The sequence below is a fragment of the Aythya fuligula genome, chromosome 2 (genome assembly GCF_009819795.1).
Source record: "Aythya fuligula isolate bAytFul2 chromosome 2, bAytFul2.pri, whole genome shotgun sequence".
NCBI classification, from domain to species: domain Eukaryota; kingdom Metazoa; phylum Chordata; class Aves; order Anseriformes; family Anatidae; genus Aythya; species Aythya fuligula.
This window is the reverse complement of record NC_045560.1, coordinates 17172221-17193008: the sequence shown is the minus strand read 5'-3', so window position 1 is coordinate 17193008 and position 20788 is coordinate 17172221. Positions and strand designations below refer to the sequence as shown.

At 36.3% G+C, this 20788-nt stretch overlaps 1 protein-coding gene across 1 annotated transcript in view; it reads right to left on the bottom strand.

Annotated features, from left to right (window-relative positions):
* Positions 1 to 20788, bottom strand: part of ARMC4 (armadillo repeat containing 4) — a 90127-nt gene that overhangs the window by 19223 nt on the left and 50116 nt on the right. The window contains exons 17-18 of the mRNA XM_032182664.1: positions 8041 to 8229; positions 7231 to 7452 (exon numbers count right to left, since the gene is read on the bottom strand). Coding sequence (XP_032038555.1) covers positions 7231 to 7452; positions 8041 to 8229 — 411 coding nt within the window. The remainder of the gene's footprint in view (positions 1 to 7230; positions 7453 to 8040; positions 8230 to 20788) is intronic.

Sequence of the window (20788 nt, the reverse complement as noted above, 5' to 3'; positions counted from 1 at the left end):
TCACAATCATACCATTAATGCATGTCATCTGTATTTTTCCAAGAAAAGAATAAAGTAGCTTTTGAATAGCTCTTCCTTATTGTACTATTGTTCAGAATTCTGTCATTCCTATCTAATAACAAACTGGATGCATAGCCATTCTTATGTCCTCATAGGAATAAGAGAATTTATGTTCTCCACTGCCCTGGGAAGGGATTCCCCCCTTTAAGCACAGATATCTACAGTGCAGATGCGTAGATCTGATCTTTGCACCTGTACTCCCATTATAACCAAATGAGATCAGATAATACTACTGGGAGACACTAAAGTGCCTTACCTTTGCATATATGTCTAAATTAGGAGAGTGAAACACTGTGAAGAATCTATTCCTCTTCCTTTACTACTACAGGAACTTAGGTGACTACCTCAGAAGGGTTTGTCCACAGCATAAACATTTAAAGTTAAGATGAATGATGAATTTTGTTCTTTCACATCATGATTTTGTGTGCTTATTTTCACTTGTTCTTACTTTTTTTTTTTTTTTTTTTTTTTTTTTTTTTTTTCTCTTGACTTTAATAATCTCCTCAGAAGTCTCATTAGCCTCATCATAGAAGACTGGCCTCAACTCTGTGATGAAGCCATTCAAGCTTCCTAGGCCATCTTTACAGAAAGAATAATCATATTTGACAAAAAAAAAAAAAAAAAAAAAAAAACAAAGCCCAAAGTTGACTTTCACAAAAGAATATCTTTCATCTTCCTTCATTTGCAAAGTAAGAATGCCCAGGAATACTCAGTTACATGTTTCTCACTTCCACATATTTCTTTGAATCTTTCCAAATATCTGAAGTAGTTTAGAAGGCTTATTACGAGCCATTTCATAAGCGCCTATATACAACACCACCCCAACTCATCCACTTCAAAAGCATATCCCATTCTACAACTTGCCAAGAAAACCAAGAAAAAATGTGGCTCTAACACAGAGAAGTGTTGTATTAGTTTAATATGGTGACATGGCCTCTAGGAAAAGCCAACGATTTAAATATTTTCTCAGGATTTTCAGATGACTTGAATTCTTCCTCTAGCACATGTTTAGACTCATCTTTTCACTGCTAAAGAAATTGTACTTCCTCATCCATCTGCACCTTGCAGAACAGTCTTTCTACAACTCACCTTAAAAGAGTAACCCTGTAAAAACCTGTGCTTTTTAGCCAAGATCTTTTCATGAACAATTTTGTTTGTTCTAAGGTTTCAATAGCACTCAACCATAGGTAGAAATCTTTGTTCCTTTGCAACAGCTACATTTTGTGAGGGGTTTTCTGCTGTATCCATGTGGTGATGGCTGAAGAATTCTAGTCGTCTGTGATGTTTCCTATTTCTCTTCTCTCAATTGTAAGAGACTCAAGTGCGATGAATGTTGCCTGCTTCTGCTTATCTTGGCTATACTCTTAATACACTGCTGGATTTCTCTTCTTCCTTGGTCTGTGGACAGCTATTTCCCATCTTGAAAACACAGTGATGCCTGGTCTTTAGTGTAACGTCTAAAAATTTATCCTGTGTTCTAATGTCCCACGTCATTACTTGGTCTTTGTAAAAACAAATTTCTTTTCCAGTACACACATTAATTTTTACTTTAGAAAGAGGAAATATTTTCTGGTGTTTGATAGAAAGAAAGCATTGATTCGTCTGTCACAGGTCATAACAATTGTTTCATTCCTAGTCATAAGAATATTGAGCATGGAACTGAACATACAAGAAAAAAATCATGAACTGCCTTTCTAAACTTCCTCCAATATCGTCTTGTTTTCCCACTCCAAATTTCACATGGCAGTTGACATACACCAGTATTTCCTGACATTTTTGTTACATAGCCTTGCATGAGAAAACTGCCTGTACTTTGGGTACAGCCATGAATAGGTGAGAACTAGGAACCCTGTCTTTCTCCCACAGCTGTGCACATACACCTGTTGCTTTGACACAAGTAATTAGCAAACACTGTTTGCAGCAGTAGCAAAAATGTGAAATATAAATATCTGCCTCAAACTAGTTTCCCTATATATATTTATTCCTGGTGTCCTGAACAGAAACACGTACATACACACTACACAGTGACTAGTCAGAAGTCTGATGGTTTGAAAAAGTCTCTGACCAACTGTTCAAGCACTCAGCAACTGTGTCATTCATGCAGAGTAAATGTTTCCCTGAAGCTTCAGACTTTCTGTGCATGTGAACACAGCACGTGAATATGTGCTAAAAAACATCTGGGATTCTGCATTTATTGCAACCAAGTCAGAACTACAGCAGCTGTGCCATTAACCCAACCAGGCATGATTACCGAAATACCAGAATCTGGTAAAAGGATGGGGAAAAAAAAAAATCAAAAGAACCCAGACAAATTTTCCAGAAGCAAAAATATAATGATTTATGGAAGAATCTGAACACAACAATCTCTACATAAATTCAAAAGAATGCTTTCAGTCAGCTCTTCATTGGAGGGACTAGAAGAATGAAAACTCCCAGATATTCTGTGATCATCATGGTACAGAAGTGCAGTGCAAAGATACCCAGTAGCACAGACGCAGTAGTGCTGCAGTTTGTCTTACCTGTGCCTGGTAGACCAACTGAACAGATCAGGCAGGATTTAGCATTGTACTGACTCTTCCATTTGAGTTAATAAACCTCCTCCACCCACTCTCCTTTCCATCTGGGAATTTCTCTTTAGCCTTTCTGAAACTCCAGTAATTGATTCCTGATGGTAACTCCAACAATGCCAGCATAAAAGTCAAGTTCATAAGTACTGCTGTATTGGCCAGCTATCATGGTGTCCATGTTGTGCTTCGTGATCTGCTCAGCTCTGGCAACACTGAACAAAGCCAATTTTGCTAGAACTTCTGGAGAAACTGCTTTAAGTCCATCAGAACATATTTTCTCAAACTGTCCACCAAGCTTCACTTATTATATGATCATCCTCACTAGATAGAGCTGCTATGTCTTGCTGATCTGCTATATCCACTTGTATCTAAATCCTACAAAAAGGCCTATCTGTTGTTCTACATTGCTTTGCTGTTTTGCTATTCCAGGTAGTTAACACAATAGTATAAGCCGTAGAAAATGATTGGAAATCTCACAGCAGGATAACTGCTAATTAAGACACCCTTTATTTAGGGTTAGAAGTTCCAGATGGTCTCAGGTATTTTCCTCTTGTGCTTGGGAGAACTCCATCCCTTATATGATAGGGTTGAAAGCAAACTACACACTTTTTTTTTTCTCTCTTTTTTTTTTTTTTTAACATGGATATGCCTGTACTGCATTATAGTACTAGGATAAGGTAAATCTAATACTGAGCTCTGTGCTAACAAAGCTATACCAATAAGAAATCTCAAGATAGCTCAGAAAACTCGGTCTGATGACCTCTCACTGCACATCTGTCACTTTATGGTGTAGGGAGAACAGAACAGGGTCAAAGACTTTTGCAGTTTATTAACACGGATCTCTGAGTCATGGTAACTTCAATGCATACTCTGGTAGTGGATTCTCTGTGCGTATATATTAGTTGAAAGGCAAATGAATTTTGTAGTACGTCCTGCAGTCCTGATTCCCAATTGTTTATACATGTTGTGGTTCCAGTCTTTCTTCTGCACCTGCTTTTTTTTTTTTTTTTTTTTTTTTTTTTTCCAGCACAAGCCAGAATGCAACCTGGTGTGCATCCAGGTTTAGCCTCAATATGCAGTCAGTATGTGGCCAGGCTGTGCACCTGGACACAAGAGCTGGGAACTGCTCCAGGGGTCCCCCTGTTTAGGCATACCTATTTATTTTATCAATTCACCTTGTGTTAATGATTTCTTACAGACTTGAACAAATAGAGCTTTTATAACAGATGTATTTATAGTCATTGTGTCAGAACAAAGTTTCCATAAAACGCAATTTTAAAACATCTGAATAATTAAACAGTACAGAAATACTATTTGTGAAGAGTGTATTTGTTTGTTTAGGTATGTGTAATTACTTTCATATTATCCAGATTAAATGTCTGTGGCATCTGTAATTAAGCACTTCCATGAAGGTTCACTGGAATGTGACAGAGAGAGAAATGAAATGTATGCAGGCATTGAATTAAAAACAAGAACAAAAAACATGTAGCTCACCTAGTTAGGTACAGCTCTTAGTCCTAAGTATGAGACATGCTTAAAGAATTTGTTCAGCTGGATGGATTTCTTACAATAATTCATTTATTTTAATTTTAAAAGCATCAAACTTGTTTTAAAGGCTCATATTACAATAATAAATTTCCCATTGCTACAAACTGGGTGGGTGACTCTAGGCTTCAGAGTCTCTACTATACACACTGACTGCGGGAGGACATTGAACAGAAGACAGCTTACTTGAAGAGCTGGACAGATCTCAGAGGTTTATAGTAACTTACTACATTTGACTGTGCATTCGCTGTCAGGCTTTGGTTTGGACGGCATCAGCCATCTGAGTAGTTTGACTCAATTTATCTGAAAAAACACTCTGCCAAACTTCCATTCTTTTTGCTTTGGTGGGGGGTTGGTAAAAGCTAATCCTCAAGGTAAGTTAATGCTTTCCAAGCACAGTTCATTTTTACTGCCAATAATAACTGAGCACTAAGGAATCATTGTGTTTTCCCACCTATGCATTTGTTTCACAGTCACCTCCTAGCTATGAGAAGATTCCAGTTTACCAAACTGAGGAGCTTATGGCATGAATCAACAGTGGGGCCTTTGACTGTTATAATGATATTCTACATCACCTCCAAAAACCCTTCCCAAGACTTTTGCACATTGCAATACTTATAAGTAATGAAGAATTATTCTAGGTCCCTCATGACAAAGTGTTGTAACAGGTGTTTTCATCTTAATGCTCTTCTTTAAGCTCTTAATTCTTGATCAGGTTTAGCTGCATTTTAAAGATTCAATATGGAACCAGTTTTGTTTACAGTCAAACTGCTTTCCCCCCACAATGAGGTCATGTGAACTACAGAGGAGGATTAGTCAAACCTTGGAGAGTTCTGAAATACTTCCAGGTAGGTGAAAACACACTGCCATCTCTTAGTTCCTTACATTTGCAGAGCAGACCTAAAATTCAAGTGAATTTTCTGTTCATGGAATGAATATTCCATTTCTTAATGATAAAAAGTGGAATTCAGCTACCTTATCCTACACATTTCCATAACTACCTAAACAACAGAGTGATTTTAGCTGTTCCTCTAACAATATTTCTTTTGAGATACCCACCTGACAAAGTACAGTGTCATCAACATTACATAGAGTGGCTACTTCTGCATACTAAATGGCAAACCCTATTATGACAAATACGGCTATTTTCGCTAATTGGATATGCCACAGGTATGGATCAATAAAGTACACTGAGAAGCCGTGTACTGCTTCACTAACAAAACATAGTGAAGAGGGGTTTTGCAAAGATCACTCATTATTTTTCATCTGCTAGAAATCAGATGATCTGAATCACTCAGGTTGGAAGGTGTCTCATGAGGTCATCTAGGCTGACCTAGTACTTAAAGCAGGGTCAACACTGAATTCAGACTGCTGATGGCTTTGTCAAGGCAGGTCTTGAAATTCTCTTGGATGGAGACTTCCCAACCACTGTGCGAAAATGTTCCAGTGTTATATTACCCTCCTGGTAGATGTTTTTTTCCTTTTGTCCAGATGGAACCCAGCAATTTCAATTTATGATCCCTGTCTCGTATCCTCCTATCACGCAATTCAGTAAAGAGCCTGCCTCCATTTCCTCACTAAATTTCTCCTAGATACCGGCAGGTTGCTATTAGGGATCCCTATCCAAAGGTCTTATTTCTCAAAACTAGACAGGTTTGGTTCCCTCACAAGCTACGCACTTCAGTTCCCAACCACCATGGTGGCCTTCCGCTGGATTTGCTCAGATTAATCCACATCTTTCTTGACATGGGAGCCCAAAGTAGACACCTGATGTGATCTAACAAGTGCTAAGTCACTAACTCTGACCTATAGGTTATGCTGCTGCTAACACAGCCCAGTATGCTGTCAGCCTTTATCACTCCCAGGGCACCCCATTGGCTCATGTTCTGCTTGCTGAACCAAACCCCTCATCCTTTTCAGCTCCACCACTACCCTGGTAGTTAATCTTGTGATGGACCAAAATGTAGCTGCTTCCTGTCATATTAATAATGTATACGTGCTTATAGAATACAAATGCATGCCTATTATGGCCCATGTGATGAGAATTGGTCATATACACTCTCAGATGTTTAGGCCATCCATCAATTATGAGGTGGCAGAAACTTCCACTTTGGTTCTGTGCTGGAGCCACATACTATTATGTAATCAAACACTTGTCCATTTCATTACAAAAATACAAGTTTCTTGTACACAAGAAAGGGAAAGCGCACCCCGAGAAAAATGCTTAGATGCATGCAACTAAGTTAATCCAAGTTCATTTATTTTATAATTCACTTTTCCTTTTATCAGTTCTCTTTTCTCCCCTTTAACATACTGTAGCAATTCCAGAACATTGTGAACAATGTAAAAACAAAACACCTATGATATTTTTTGCATATCCCTACTTATCTGCAAGTGCAAATAAATGCTTTTATGCATTTTATTGCATGCTGAAAATGAACCTAGACTCAGATGGAATTACTATAAAATCACATCATCAGAAATTTGTAAAAATTGACAATTCCTAAAATTTCTATCTCTAGGGCCATAATCCTTCTCTTTCCTGTGAAATAACTTTACTGTCTTCAACTTGTGAGATAAAACTGATAGAAATCTTTTTGATAGAAAAATTATTTCTAGAGAAAGGCCTTTGGAGAATATTCTCATGCTTAACTCCTAAAATACAATTTCTTATAAGTGAATACAGAACTCACTGAAACAGCTCCAGGTAAACTAAGCCTTTGTTTCATTTTTAATTTTAATTTGTTCCCAAATCCAGTTACACGCAGTTCCAAGGTGGCTTCCTGTCACATTGGCCAACTTTCCATGCTGATAAAATGCTGATGTAATGTCACTACCAGCTGAGGTCAAGTCAAGTCAAGCACTCTAAAGGTGAATGTCCACATCTCAACAACCACCAGGCTGTGATAACTCTAGCACTGCTCTTCCCTATTTCACTACTTAATCGAACTTTTCTAAGGGAAAGCTCAGAATATTTGAGGTACACAGCAGCATTCAAAAACTATTTCAAAAGAAAGGTCTTTTTTGATCGAGCCAAATAAGAAAATTTCCACCTCACCTTCACCACTCCGTTTTCATGCATGGTGATACAGTTGCTGGGATCCTCTGAAAGTTGATATAAAGCCTGAGCTGTAGCTCTATGAACCAAAGGATCATTTGACTTCAAGTAACGCACTAAGGGAGCTACAGCCTTGCTCTCTCCAAAGGTAACTCTATTGCTTCCCCACATGCAACAGTGAGAAATGGCCTCTGCTAAGTGACGTCTTAATTTGTCATCGTTCTGAAAAAGGTAAAAACATAATAAATTAAAAACAATATAATACAATAAAAATTTCAAAGGAAAGCAGTACTGTATTCTAAAACATTTTTTATGTCCTATTTTAATTGTAATATAATTAAAAATTGGAGTGCACTATGAGGCATGGAGCCCTCTTTGTAAGAAGTGCAGTGAATTTTTATATTATTTTAAAGGTGCTTTTAGACTGACTGGAAATCAGGTAAGATTAGCATTAAAATTTAACATATAGCCCATCACTAAGATTCTCTGTGCATTTCAGATTTATTGCTCTCTCAACCCTTTGTACTTTTTCCATACAGCAGCTGCATTTCTGAAAAGCAATATTCAGCAACAGTGATTATTAAAATGAAGCTCATCTTCCAAAGCAATTTTAGTACCAGCCACAGAGTGCTTTCATGTCCAATATACATCTCGTGGAGGAGGAATTCTGCATCTCTTCCTGATAGCTGCTGCAAAATCTATCACTCATGTCACAACCTTTTAGTTGGGTATAATGCAGATTGATATAAGAAACTCAGGTACTTAATATAGTATGTTTAGTATGATACTTAATATAGTATGTTTACTTACTGTGTTTGCTAGTTTAGACAACAGAGGGACGACTCCGTGATCTGTTATAACAGCTAAATTTTCTTTATCTTTAGCTATATTTGTAATGGCAGCACATACACTTGCTAAAACTTCTTTATTCTTTGATTTTAGCAGATTGACTATCAGTTCCAAGCCACCGACAAAGGACCGAACCATCTCCCCAGCATCCTAAACAATTCATAAGAAACATTATTTTAAAATATTTAATATAAATTTTATGTGAATGTTAAAAAAAAGAGAGATTGGCATGACATAATTATTCAAAACTGCAGGTAGTGTTCTGTCACCTTCACTAAGAAATATGGACAATTTGGAACTCAAAACTCTTGACTGACAGATAAGAGTTAGACTGTTTTAAATAGCACCATGTAAGCAGAAATTCAATGCCTAAATAAAGGTATCTAGTGCCATTTTAGATGACACCGGGTATTCTTTATGACTTCAAGCTGTCACTTCCAAAGGTGTGCAAGTTTATCTTACCTGCTGTACTTGCCAGGCATGTGCCTCATATACCCTCGGGCATCTTAAACACCAAATAGACACCCCTGTTTAGGCTCTCCTACTGTCTTCTGTTTCTCACATTAAGTCTGACAGCTAAGACAAAAGAGTGGTAATGTTCTTTTCTTATATCAATGCAAATGAGTATTCAGGAGTACTTGCAAACTTATTCAAGAGGCAGTTACACAAGTCTTGACAGCAACTGAGGGAACCAAGGTACACTTTAGAGTATGATCAACATAAAATGTGGCTAGTGGATACAAAAACAACTCTACAAGAATGTCTAAATATGCTTTTAGAAAATAAAATAGAAACTAAACATGGTATGTTCAGAATAAAACAACATTAATTTCAGAGAATAGTTATGATGTTGAAGTCCTTGCAGCAGAACTGTATCATAGAATCATCAAGGTTGGAAAAGATCATCTGCTCTAACAATCACCATACTACCAATGTCACCCACTAAACCATGTCCCTAAGCGCTAGGTCCAACCTTTCCTTGAACACCCCCAGGGACGGTGACTCTTCCACCTCCATGGGCAACCCGTCCCAATGCCTGACTGCTCCTTCTGAGCAGAAATGTCTCCTCATTTTCAACCTGAACCTCCCCTGGTGCAACTTAAGGCTGTTCCCTCTATTCCTATCACTAGTTACCTGTGAGAAGAGGCCGATCCCTAGCCCCCACACCTTCCTTTCAGGTAGTTGTAGAGAGCAATGAGGTCTACCCTGAGCCTCCTTCTTCTCCAGACTAAACAACCCCAGTTCCCTCAGCTGCTCCTAGTAGATGTTAAAAGATTTTTGTTTGAAATTGACAAGACAATTTCACAGAAAAAAATATATAATTAAGTGTTATTTAATTGAAAAGTATTCCCTCTGATTTGAAAAGTTTCTGGGCCACAGATTCCTCAAAGGTGGGAGAGAGTTCTTGGGAGGGGAGCCACTGCTACAAGTTTGCCCCATTCTTCTACATTTCCTTAGGCATCCCCTTGTAGGCCAGTATAGAATGTAACAGAATACTGGGCGAGTGAACCTGTGGTCTAGCACAGAATTGGCTGCTCTCATATTTTTGTGTTTATTAGTCAACTCAAATTAGCAAGCACATGTTTACATTTAATGCGTAAAACAGAAAACCGTCAGCTTTGGCACTGCAAGACTGAACTAACAGGTATGGAATTCATTTGGTTGCCTCAGGCAAATGGGAACTGGCAGTTATCTGATAAAGTGACATGCAGCATACAGTACTTCATGTACCCTTAAAAGCACACAGGATATAAATCTAAGTTTGTTTAAGTACAGTTTCTTAACTGATTAAATTACATAGTCACTGACCAATGCTGTACACCAAGATTCACCGTAGTCTGTTAAAAATGTCTGAAAAGAAACATATTGCCATTTCTTTGGTAAGATGTTCCACCATGTAAGATTACATGACTTTAGTCAACCTCTTTTCAGCTTCCTCATAGACAGAAACGATGCCAGAATAGAAAAGCATCAACTTCTTCAAATGTTTTTTTACACTTTTATTCAATCTGTGGGTAATTCCAAGCAGCATTCTGCCAACCACCTAGAAAAGGTTCTTAGGATGCCTAGTTACACAAAACCTAAGACACAACACTGCAAAATGAAACATCATTTCCAGAAACTTTATTGCAAGCATAATAATTAACAATGGAGTGGAATGAACTTCAAGTGCGTAACCTGAGGATATAAAACTTTATAACGTTACCTGAAGAAATCACTTTGTTGTTTGATTGGGCCCTTCAGTTACTTTAGTTGAGTAGACCTTTATACTGAACATAGACATATGTGTTTTATTAGCACTTCTTTATATATATTCATATATATGTTTATATATGTTCATAATCTATAATCCAGCCCAACATTTTTTGGTAGATTTTCAACCTTTCAGGTGTTGATATGGAAAGATGAACAGTTCTCATGAAGTTCAATGTCCAGTGAATATAGAAACCAGCAAATGACTACACTGTGGCTAAAAAGGATTGCTGTTGAGCAAAACTTTAGCAAGTGAACTGTTAATCAAGAAATACATAAAAGTCAGAAACACCATGGGCAAAAACTTCAGGTATTCTTTGACGGTCATCTAATTTTTATGGAAAACTATTTACCAAAAGTATGCCACTAGTGCGCAAATCTTATTATTCGCAAAAGGGTTAGGAACCAGGGCACTGTCTTTACAAACAACTAGAAAAGTCAGTATGGTAAACAAGATCAAAGAGCATTTGCATTAAAAGGACAGGATTAGATACAATCCCATTAAAGGATCTGGTTCCTAAAAGGAAGCACTATTGGATTAAGAGTTTTAGAAATCTGTTAGAAGCAGGCTAAAAGAAAACAAAATAATCCTGAACTTGAGAGTACGAGAATGAAATGATCACTATGTGAAGTTTGATAGGAAAAGAAAGAACAGAAAGGCAGGAGCTCTTAAACTGTGTATCTAGTTGAAGACAACTATCAAGATAAAACTGGAGAGCATTATCTTTGAGAACTCCATTGATACTGTTTAGACAGCTGTATGTGGTGGATTCTTTATTGCTGTTTACAGTGACATTAGCAGGGCCTATTAAAGCTTCAGAGGACATCCGATAAGCACACACTTAGGTGGCAGGTGTTTTGATTTAGAGGATGCATTAAATGATGCATTTAAGTGAAATATATTAAATGTAAATCTGATAATAACAGCAGGAATTAAGGCCCCAGGCAGGAGCCTTTCCAATCACTTGGTCAGAAGTATACTTGATTTAAGAGCTAATATTGAGCTCTGAGATAAAACCCTTCTTGTTGATAACAATATCTAAGAAGTCCTCGTCATGAAATATGTAAATGATGATATTTCCTTGTATCTCCAGTTTGCATTTGAGCAACATGAAGTACTTGGTGCTGAGGAGCAGTGATGGTCAGAGCACTGCATCTCTGAAGAATCCCTGGTGTCTACTTTGAGAGGGCTAGGAGGCAACAAATAGCATGGACTGTAAGAAACTAAGTTAAGTAATGCCTTCTAAAAATGAACTGGAGCACTCCAATGGATCTTAGCATAGCTGTTCAATTATTTGAACAGCTTCTTTTGAAATCATGTTCATTTTGAATTATTTGAAAACCTTCTCTATGGGGAGCTAGAGAGCTCCTTGCTGTCAAAAAGGACCTTCAAAAGCAAAGTCTTCCATTACAGGATTTCTTTGCATAGAGTAGGGGTATAAAACGAAGACTGTTTCCTCTAAATAATTATTCTACTTGCAATCAGCAGAGTATTTCTGGCTCTTTTAAAGAATGGTGCCAAGACTATTGCTAAATTCAGGTAGATTAAGGCCTGAAAATGAAATCATGTAGGTAAGATCTTTGTGGGTACAGCTGGCCAGATAATGCCAAGAAGTTACCTAAGAAGAACAAACATTGATTGAAAAATCCTTTTAGTGATGATCTGATAGAACTTCTATCAACCTAGTGGATATAGTGACTCTTTTGGTCTACATACTCCTTTCTTTGGCAGCAGCTGCCATTGTTTTTAAGTTGGAAGGAAGGAGAAAAGGAAAAACTTGAGTCACTTGCTGGGATGAGACCTTTTATTCATCCTCCTTTATGAAATTCCGCATGACACTGGATTTTACCAGAGCTGACGGCCAGGACACAGAAATACAGGGCTGAATGACAATAATACTCTAGAAATCCAAGGCAAAAATAAGATAGTGAAGGCACATGGATCCAAAAACTGATCCAACTAAATATGCTTTAAGAATGCTAACCTTATTACTAGTACTAAGAAAGATCTGCAATCATCTATCAGCACCAAGAGCATGTTCTTCTGAAAAGAACAGTTAGAAACTCTGAAGGAGAAAATAGATCTGAGCAGATTCTTCGTGACATCTTGCTGTACAAAGGTGGCATTGGACAGCCTGCTGTCAAACTCTTATTACACAGAAAGAGAGCAAAAGTGACTGGCTAAGTGGTCAGAAGTAAATCTGTGGAAAAAATTTTAGCCTGTGTATGTCAGTGATGGTAAAAAAAAAAAAAATGCAGAGATGGAAAGAAAGGGCTACAAGTGGAATTTCATTTATACAGTTCCATCAACAGGTCAATAGGATAATTTTGAATAAAATCTAACAGACTTTCTCCTGAAACCCTTTTGAACTGAAAGGTCTTAGGACTTCATGAAAGTGCAAACATGGACAGTGTGAACTTTCCTAGGGCTAAGGAGTGACCATAAGACCAAGAATGGTTTTGATTATATTTATTTCTTTTTCAGAGCTGATTTATTAGCAGAGTATGACTCCAATTGTATTGTGTTAGTTTTGCTGAGCAAATCCATCAAATCGCTCATGGTCTTGGAAAATAAAATTTCCTACTTCTTTAGTTCTGGGTCTACATGCTAAGCAGAACTCTTAGCTGTGATGTTTCCTTCACACAGAAAGCAAAAGCAGTGGGTAGCCCCATCAGGAATGTAGTATTTTCTAACACAGGCAGGGAAATTCTTGAGACTGGAAGGGAAAGGTTAAAGCCATACTGTTTGAGGATCAAAACCAGAAGCCAAGGCGTGTGAAGAAAGGTAATATCCAGTAGCAAACTTTGGGCTGAAGTCCTAAAATTAACAGAATGAACAAATAATACAGGTCCTAACAGAAATTAAAAGGGGATCTAGATGTTTATGCAGAAGGACAACATATGTTTGTGATTCAGAGAAGCAGCTGAGAGAAGCAACGAAGGAAGGGCAGCACTCTGCCAATCCTGTTACCATGTGAGCTGCATGTAAAGTGAGGTGGGCTTGCAGCATGTTTCCCATGCGTACTCTAGGATAAAAGTTTATCATTGCTAGTATATACTATGTATATATTTAGTAAGAATATACCACAATGTAAATAAGCCTGCAGACAATCACTTGAATTAAAACAGTATTTCTTGATAGGCATTTTCATGCCTTACTTGGAATTTTAAAACTTGAGTAAAAGCTGGAAAAAATGGCTCACAGAGAAAAATCCTACAAATAAATTTCTTACTATATGTATCAAAGAGCTAAATGGCTAGAAGAATGGATATTTTACATTTACTTCAATTTCTTGAAACTTACTCCAGAAGCCGTGTCTAAATATTGGCTCAATAAATAAGAAAGGTTTCTGTTCAACAAGTAAACTCTACAGTAAGTGTCTAAGATTTGTAAGGGGCTCAGCTATAAATGCAAATGATCCTGCTCTTCTGGATGGTTCAGCTATCTGTGTATTATTCATGTTCTTTAAGAAGTTTTGTGAAGAAAGAAGATAATCTGTATCCCACCCTAATGAACTAACATGAAAATCTTACATTTTGCTACCTGTACATATTTTCTCTCCAGATGATTATAACCCTATTTGTAAAATTTCTCTTCTGACTAGCTTGCACTTTCCACATTTTGTAAAAATGTATGGTCATATTAAACTGACAGAATAATATATAAACAATCAAGCAGTAAGTAAAAGAAAGGAGTTTCAATAATCGTCTGTGAAACCAGCTAAACACAAGGACAGAACATTCTACCAGTGATGAAAAGCAGAGGGAAACTGCAGAAACCACATGTCAGGAAAGTTTCCCAAGTGTGATTGTGGGTGTAGTCTGGTGGTCTGTGCAAGACAAAGGGAAAAGCAAAAAAGCAAGAAATTTGAAGAACAATGAGCAGAAAGAAGGACTGAAATGAAAGCTTTAAAATCCATTATGTTACTTTTTCTTTCAAAGAATTTAAACAACAAATGCAATCTTTTTGATATCATTTAGCAAAACCACATACTTGCTTTGTACAGTAAATTTCTACTTCATTTACTTTTACTGAAATGTTTATGTATTATATACAATTGTCATCATTTAAAGATATCTTCATTTGAGGAAATTATATGAAGTTGTGCTTCTGATTGCAGAGGTCTGGATTCAATTCTTTTGAATCTTTGAGTATACTTATATTAATGATCAGATAGCTGTCCATACTTTAAAGGCTAAAGAAATTTCTGTGATTTTAGTTTCCAAATCGAAGAGTTCCTTCAGGCATTTCCATCTATAGTTTTGTAACATAAGAGAAGAGAAATAATATAAAACATGTCTTTGGAAATATTTTTGTACTTTTTGTTTCAGGTAGAAAGAAAAGCTATCTTTAAATTTGACCTTATAAATCAATCAAAACACAACTTTTTTTGTGAGACTTAACCCAAAGGATTTGTCATTTCCAGCTATTTGTGTGTGTTAAGCTTTCACATTTACTCGTAGTCCTTAAAACTCACTGCAGAAATGTAAATGGCATTGTTTCAAAGTCTGCACTGTACAACTTGGTTACTACTAGCTAATAACATGACTTTCATACTGAACTTGAAGTGGAAAGTGTTCCATTTCCAGCCCAAGACTACAGTTATACTTCGCATTTATATACTGCAAACTCTGATCTATTAATACAGCCACCAAACTACATTTAATTTCATGTTATTTGTGAAGCTAATCAACAAATTTAAAGTATTTTGAAAAGCTTCAAGAACATCTTAGGATATAGGTATACAAAAATAAATAAATAAACAAAAGGTAACAAAAACTTATTTAATTTAGCTAATTTCCCCCCACTTCACTTATTGTGACAGAACCTTACTTCTATTGCCCGAATAATACCACTCCGTTCAATTTAAATACAGTTTTGTAAAAATGAAATTCTTTTTATCCTCAAGAAGTATGACAAATATTATTTCAAAACTGTATTCAAAGGGAGGAGTTTGCAATTTCAAGCAGTAAAAATAATGTCTGTCATATATGCTGAGGACAGCAAAGTTACCTGCAGTACTAATAAAGCTTCATCCTGTTACTCTTTAGTCATATATTTCCATCTTAAAGAGCATGCCTATCAACAAAATTTAGCTAACTTTTCCTTTTCAAATATTTATACACTGGCTTCTGACAAGAGCAGAAATACTGTGAGATAGACCAGCTTTACACTGTTTTTATTTTTATTTTAATTGGGAGCAGAAAGCATTACAATATTTGCAGAAAAGACAGGTTTGGAAAAATCATTTGATCTTTTCGGTATTTATTCAAGAAGAACACTTGAGATTTTTGACTTCTCTTGTCATCATATTATATGGTTGTTGGGTTTGTGTATGTGTGTGTGTGTGTGTTTGTGGTTATTTTCATTATGTAAATAAAGTTCATCAGCCTTAGGTTGAGACATACAGTATTTGAACAGGCACTACTGAATTCTTCTGTAACTGGATTCCCTTCTTATTTCTTCCAAAGTGAATACTGGTTTCTTTATTTGAAAGATTTAAAGCTAAACACCGTATTACAAAAACACATTGTGTTTATCTTTAAAAATACTCCACTTGAAAGATAAAAGTTTCTCCACTAAAAACAAGTAGTATTTCACTCTTAGAACATCTTAAAAAGCTTAAGGTGTCAAACCTGATTTGTCAAACTGAAATGCTTTTGCCCAGAAAAGTGATGGTATGGCTGTGCAAATAAACTCTAATTAGCAAGAGTCATCTTTAAACTACCTTTTCTTCAGTGAAGGAAGCAGTCCATTTGCATGCCCTATGGCCAACCGAATGACTTATCCTAATGCACAAACCAATTAAAAATTCAAAATAAAGAAAAGCAACACATTTATATCTGTTTTTTTAAAATTTATAAATTACAGCTGAAAAAAAGGAAAAAAGTCAAACACAATGCATGAGGATGTTTCTATTCATTTTTCAAATTAAACAACACAATGGTAATATTGATTCAAATTATTTTATATTTAAAGACTAATTTTATTCCTGTCTATAGAGCTGTGAAGGCTTCCACTGTAGCGGAACTGATGAAGAAACCCTTGCAAGATGAGCCTCTTTTACTATAATTCACAACTCTTTCTCTGTACAGTGTGTTGGGAAAATGCAATCTGCTGGAAAAGTAATAGCAGACAATCAACACATATTATCCTGTCCTCTTCACCTCACTGAAAGAGGTAATGCCAGAGCAGGTTTAGTGTTACATTAGTAGTTTTAACATAGCCCCAGTGCTACTCCATAGCCTAGAAGAGCAGAATCCCTTACTCTGTGCTCTTCAGGGCTAAATTCATCACGCAGCTAAATACTTGGCATGTATATTTGCTATTGATAGCTTCAAGAAATAATGGCAAAGTCCATTAGTCAAGTGTACAGCCCAAGAAAGCGTGCAATGAATGTCCTCTGAAAGTTGGTGGGGAAAACATGTCTTCATGGTCACTCACACAAATTTTGGATGTCCTTTTGTCTATTGTTTTCCTTACTTTTCAGCCTGGCAGACTACACCTACTCTTTCTCCACTTTACTCCTCATAACTCTCACTGAAGTTCAGTATTGGATAAATGCCAAATCCTATTTTTTTTTTCACAGAAGCAATGAAACTACTAATATCAGAGTCCTTTGAGGCCACTGTGGCGAAAACATCATGATTTGCTTTAGATTATTTTGAAAAGCATTATAATAATGGAAGCATGAGAAACTGATGACACTGACTAATTGAAAAAACTAAACATTGTTTCCATTGGATTTGTGTTGAACTGAATCCAAGTAAGCGCTCAAAACATTGAAGCTGAATAAGTGTCTAAGTAAACTTCTTCATATAATTATTAACATATTTGTGAGATAGCCGGTACTAATGTCGTTTCATATTGTAGCATTGCAAAAAAGTAATATTGAAATGTTCTGAGGACAGTCTAGCTAAACAATCAATGCAGTGACAACACAAACAAATAAATAGTTATAACAACTATTGTTTGTCTTGTTGCAACTCTGGCATGGTTCCATAAATTAGAGTGGTATTTGAGAAGGCAATCATATCATATTTTACCAATTACAATTACGGACCACTGAGAATCTGAACAAGTAGCATGAAGTATAAAATATGTTATAGTACAATCAAAAGCTTCTGGGGTAGATAAAATGATTGCTTGAAATTTTCTGGTTTGTATTATGCAGCAAATGAGACACAAAGATCTCCGTGCTATTTTCTTGCCTTAAAATCTATGGAAGTCACATATGGTAAGAGAGAGGGTAAAGACAGAAAAAAAGTGAGATGGACAAGAAGGAAAAACAAAGGAGAGATGAAAAAGAAAAAAATGGGAGGAAGATGAGGTTTAAGCTTTTTATAGATTTTTAAATCTAATTAGCAAGTCTAATTTAAAAGTACAGAAGCTACATGACAAGCTGTTGACTAGTATGTGTAGCTATTATAAACTAAGTTACAAGAAAAGCTGGTCAAATATTTTCCAGTGGAACAGTATTCCATCAGAAAATGCTAATGGAATGGAACCAAAACCTTCCATAAGAACACGACTTCTTGAAAAGTTTTGACAGAAACCAGGCATAAAGGCAGGCTAAATTACCAACGTGCCTCTTCATCTTTTCTCTTGTCAGCCAGATGGCTGGTGAGTAGCCTGCCAGGCTGCTTGGCTTCTGGTTTTCACAGAATCCCTGACTTCTTGCCGGATGGGCTGCCAAACAGCTGGAAAGCCAGGTCTCCAGGAGCTCCTAAGCTTTTTGGCTTAAGTTCTTCAAGCTCTCAGGCAGCTGCTTTGCACTTAGGATCTGGGGCTCCCCAGTTTGGGAGACATAGGTTACGTTCTCAGTTTCCTGTTGCTTCCCAGATTTCAGGTTGTGTTTTACAGGAGGAACTGGGCTCCTAAGGACCTCAGGGCAATTTATGGCAGTTCATTCTGGATCTAGGATTGCATGTCTGTAGGAGCCCAAACACTCCATGACAACTGGTCCACTAAACTTCTAGGCAGCCTGTGGCAAGAGTCATTGGAGAGGTTGGCACTTTGTGGCCCTTGCAAGTATGGCAACCAACTATGAACTCACCAAGCCACTTTGTAGGCTTCCTAAATCTCCAAGGACCCTGCTATTCTGTAAGTTCTGAGGGGCAAGCCAAAAATTCCTTTTTGTCTTTCTTATGTCTTTCTTTGTAACAAAAGCCTAAAAATTTGTACACTACATCCAGATTATCAAGGATTAAAAAAGGCATAAAATTGAGATCAAATTTAGAGAAGTAGGTATGAATGATGTTAAAATACGATAATGTCTAGAGAAAACAAATAGGCAAATGGAAAGAGATCAGTAAAGAGCATTAAGTTTGAACTGCCAAGATTTCCGTATATAAATACAAGAAGCATAACAAGGAAAACAAAGAAACTGGAAAATGCTGTACATACTCAAGCAAGGAGTTTTGACGTTACAGGCTTATCCAAAGAAAAGTACATAAACAAAAATATATTGGAACTATTTAAGTAAAATTTTTAAAATATAAACAAATGAACAACAGTTTGCATTATGGGGAACTGCTAATCTTCATACACTGGAGTTATTAATCAGTAAAATGTGTTAAAAAAAAAAGTAACTTAGAATATTTACAATGGCAAATAATCTTCCTAATTGTTAAATATCAGAAGAATTTCAAAGTTCAACTACCTTTCCCTGTTACTTTTAATACAGAAATGTCCATTCTAGTTTTATACATATGGTTACATTAAAATTTCCTCAACAAGCAAAATTTATATAGACATCTTAAATAGCATGGGTCATCTGCAGCATATTTTCCACCCATGTTAACTCCAGACTGCTGCCTCCAGTAGAAGTCACTACCTTAGCAAAAGTGAAGGCTACTTGACCATCACACATGCTCATCTCTTGACCCTTCCCTCCTAAACCTGATTTAGTTCTGCTTTTGCATTTATTTTGTGTGCAAGAGAAAAGAGATTTTGTGTGCGAAAAAGAATGGACATTCTCTTTCCCTTTATGTAGGAAATACACAATCATCTTTAGATGGCTGATCATCCTTCATCACACCCATGAAATTCCATTGAGAGGGTAAAAAGGAAGAAATGCATTTGTGTGTGTTCGGGGGTGGGGTTGGATGACACTTTATCAGAAAAGTGAGATGTCATTTTACAAACACGCTTTAAAAAAATAGGATAAAAAACTTTCCCTCTCTCTTCCCCCAAATTCCCAGTCTCAGACTGTTTACTTGAATAATTTTGACAGACTTCATACACAGCTGACTTCCAGAAGTTCTTTAAGAAAGCCTTTACAGTTGTAGTTGTAACAAAGGTTAAAATTTAAACTTTGAAAGCTGAAAGCTGATATGCAAACACAGACAAAACAGAAGAAAGGATAAGGCCTTACGTTATGTTTGCACCCAAAACTCTATTAAATACAAGAAAGGAAAATAACCTCTAAAACTTTTATTTTTATTTTTATTTTATTTTTTATTTCAAAACATACTTTTTATACATTCCTCTGTGAGGAAACAGTTGACAGTGTTCCTCTCATCACTATAATGTCTTTGGATGAATTTTATGATAGCCCAAATAACATCTTTGTGGAGTTTCTCTCAATTTTTCTGTTTGGGCTGATGTACATTGGGATAACACTATAAATACTGTTTTTTTCAAAGTAGCATCATAACCAAATATTGCTGTTCCAACATCAACAGAGTTGAGTAGACTTTTCTTAGCAATTTTTCACAATCATTTGTGGTTTTTGGACAGTATACTTACTTTTTGTCGTTACCAATGTGCCTGCAGTAGTAACTTTTCCTTTTGGAAATAACTAATTTATACAAGTATGTTTCTAATAAGATAATTCATTTGAATAAGTGATTCAGCTCTTCTAGCCTTACAGTTTAAATAAAGGTATACCTTAATTTATCCAAAATTGTACGATATTTTTCTAAGACTCACAAATAGCACTGATAAGTGCAGTACAAATTTTCTCATGAGTTCTACCACCTAAATTATGCCACTGCCAAACTACCTGTAAGATCTTCACTCTACAAGCCACTCTTAAGGCTAAAATTATTTAGAAACAATGCTGGCATACGGAGGTCATGACTGATCTCAAACCAATATTATGACTGTCAGAGTTATAACAGTTTATGTACTGTAATGTATAATTTATATCCTCTGTTTTAAAAGTCTTAAATCTGTCACAGACCAAATGAAACTGATCTAAATCATACTGATGTAATAAACAATTTCACTTTGCTATATCATCCTGATGTAATCAGCAATATTGTCAGTCCAGTTCTACAATACTATTCTATGGGAAGTACCCTGAACCAGCTACCATAATGCAACTGTTAATTTATATAACCTAAGGATATTGGCACTTAGATTCTCCTCCCTTTTTTTGCCATTAACTTCCTGCCTAACAGCAGGCAAATTAGACCCAAATGCTCAAAAACATCTTTGAGAAGTCACCTG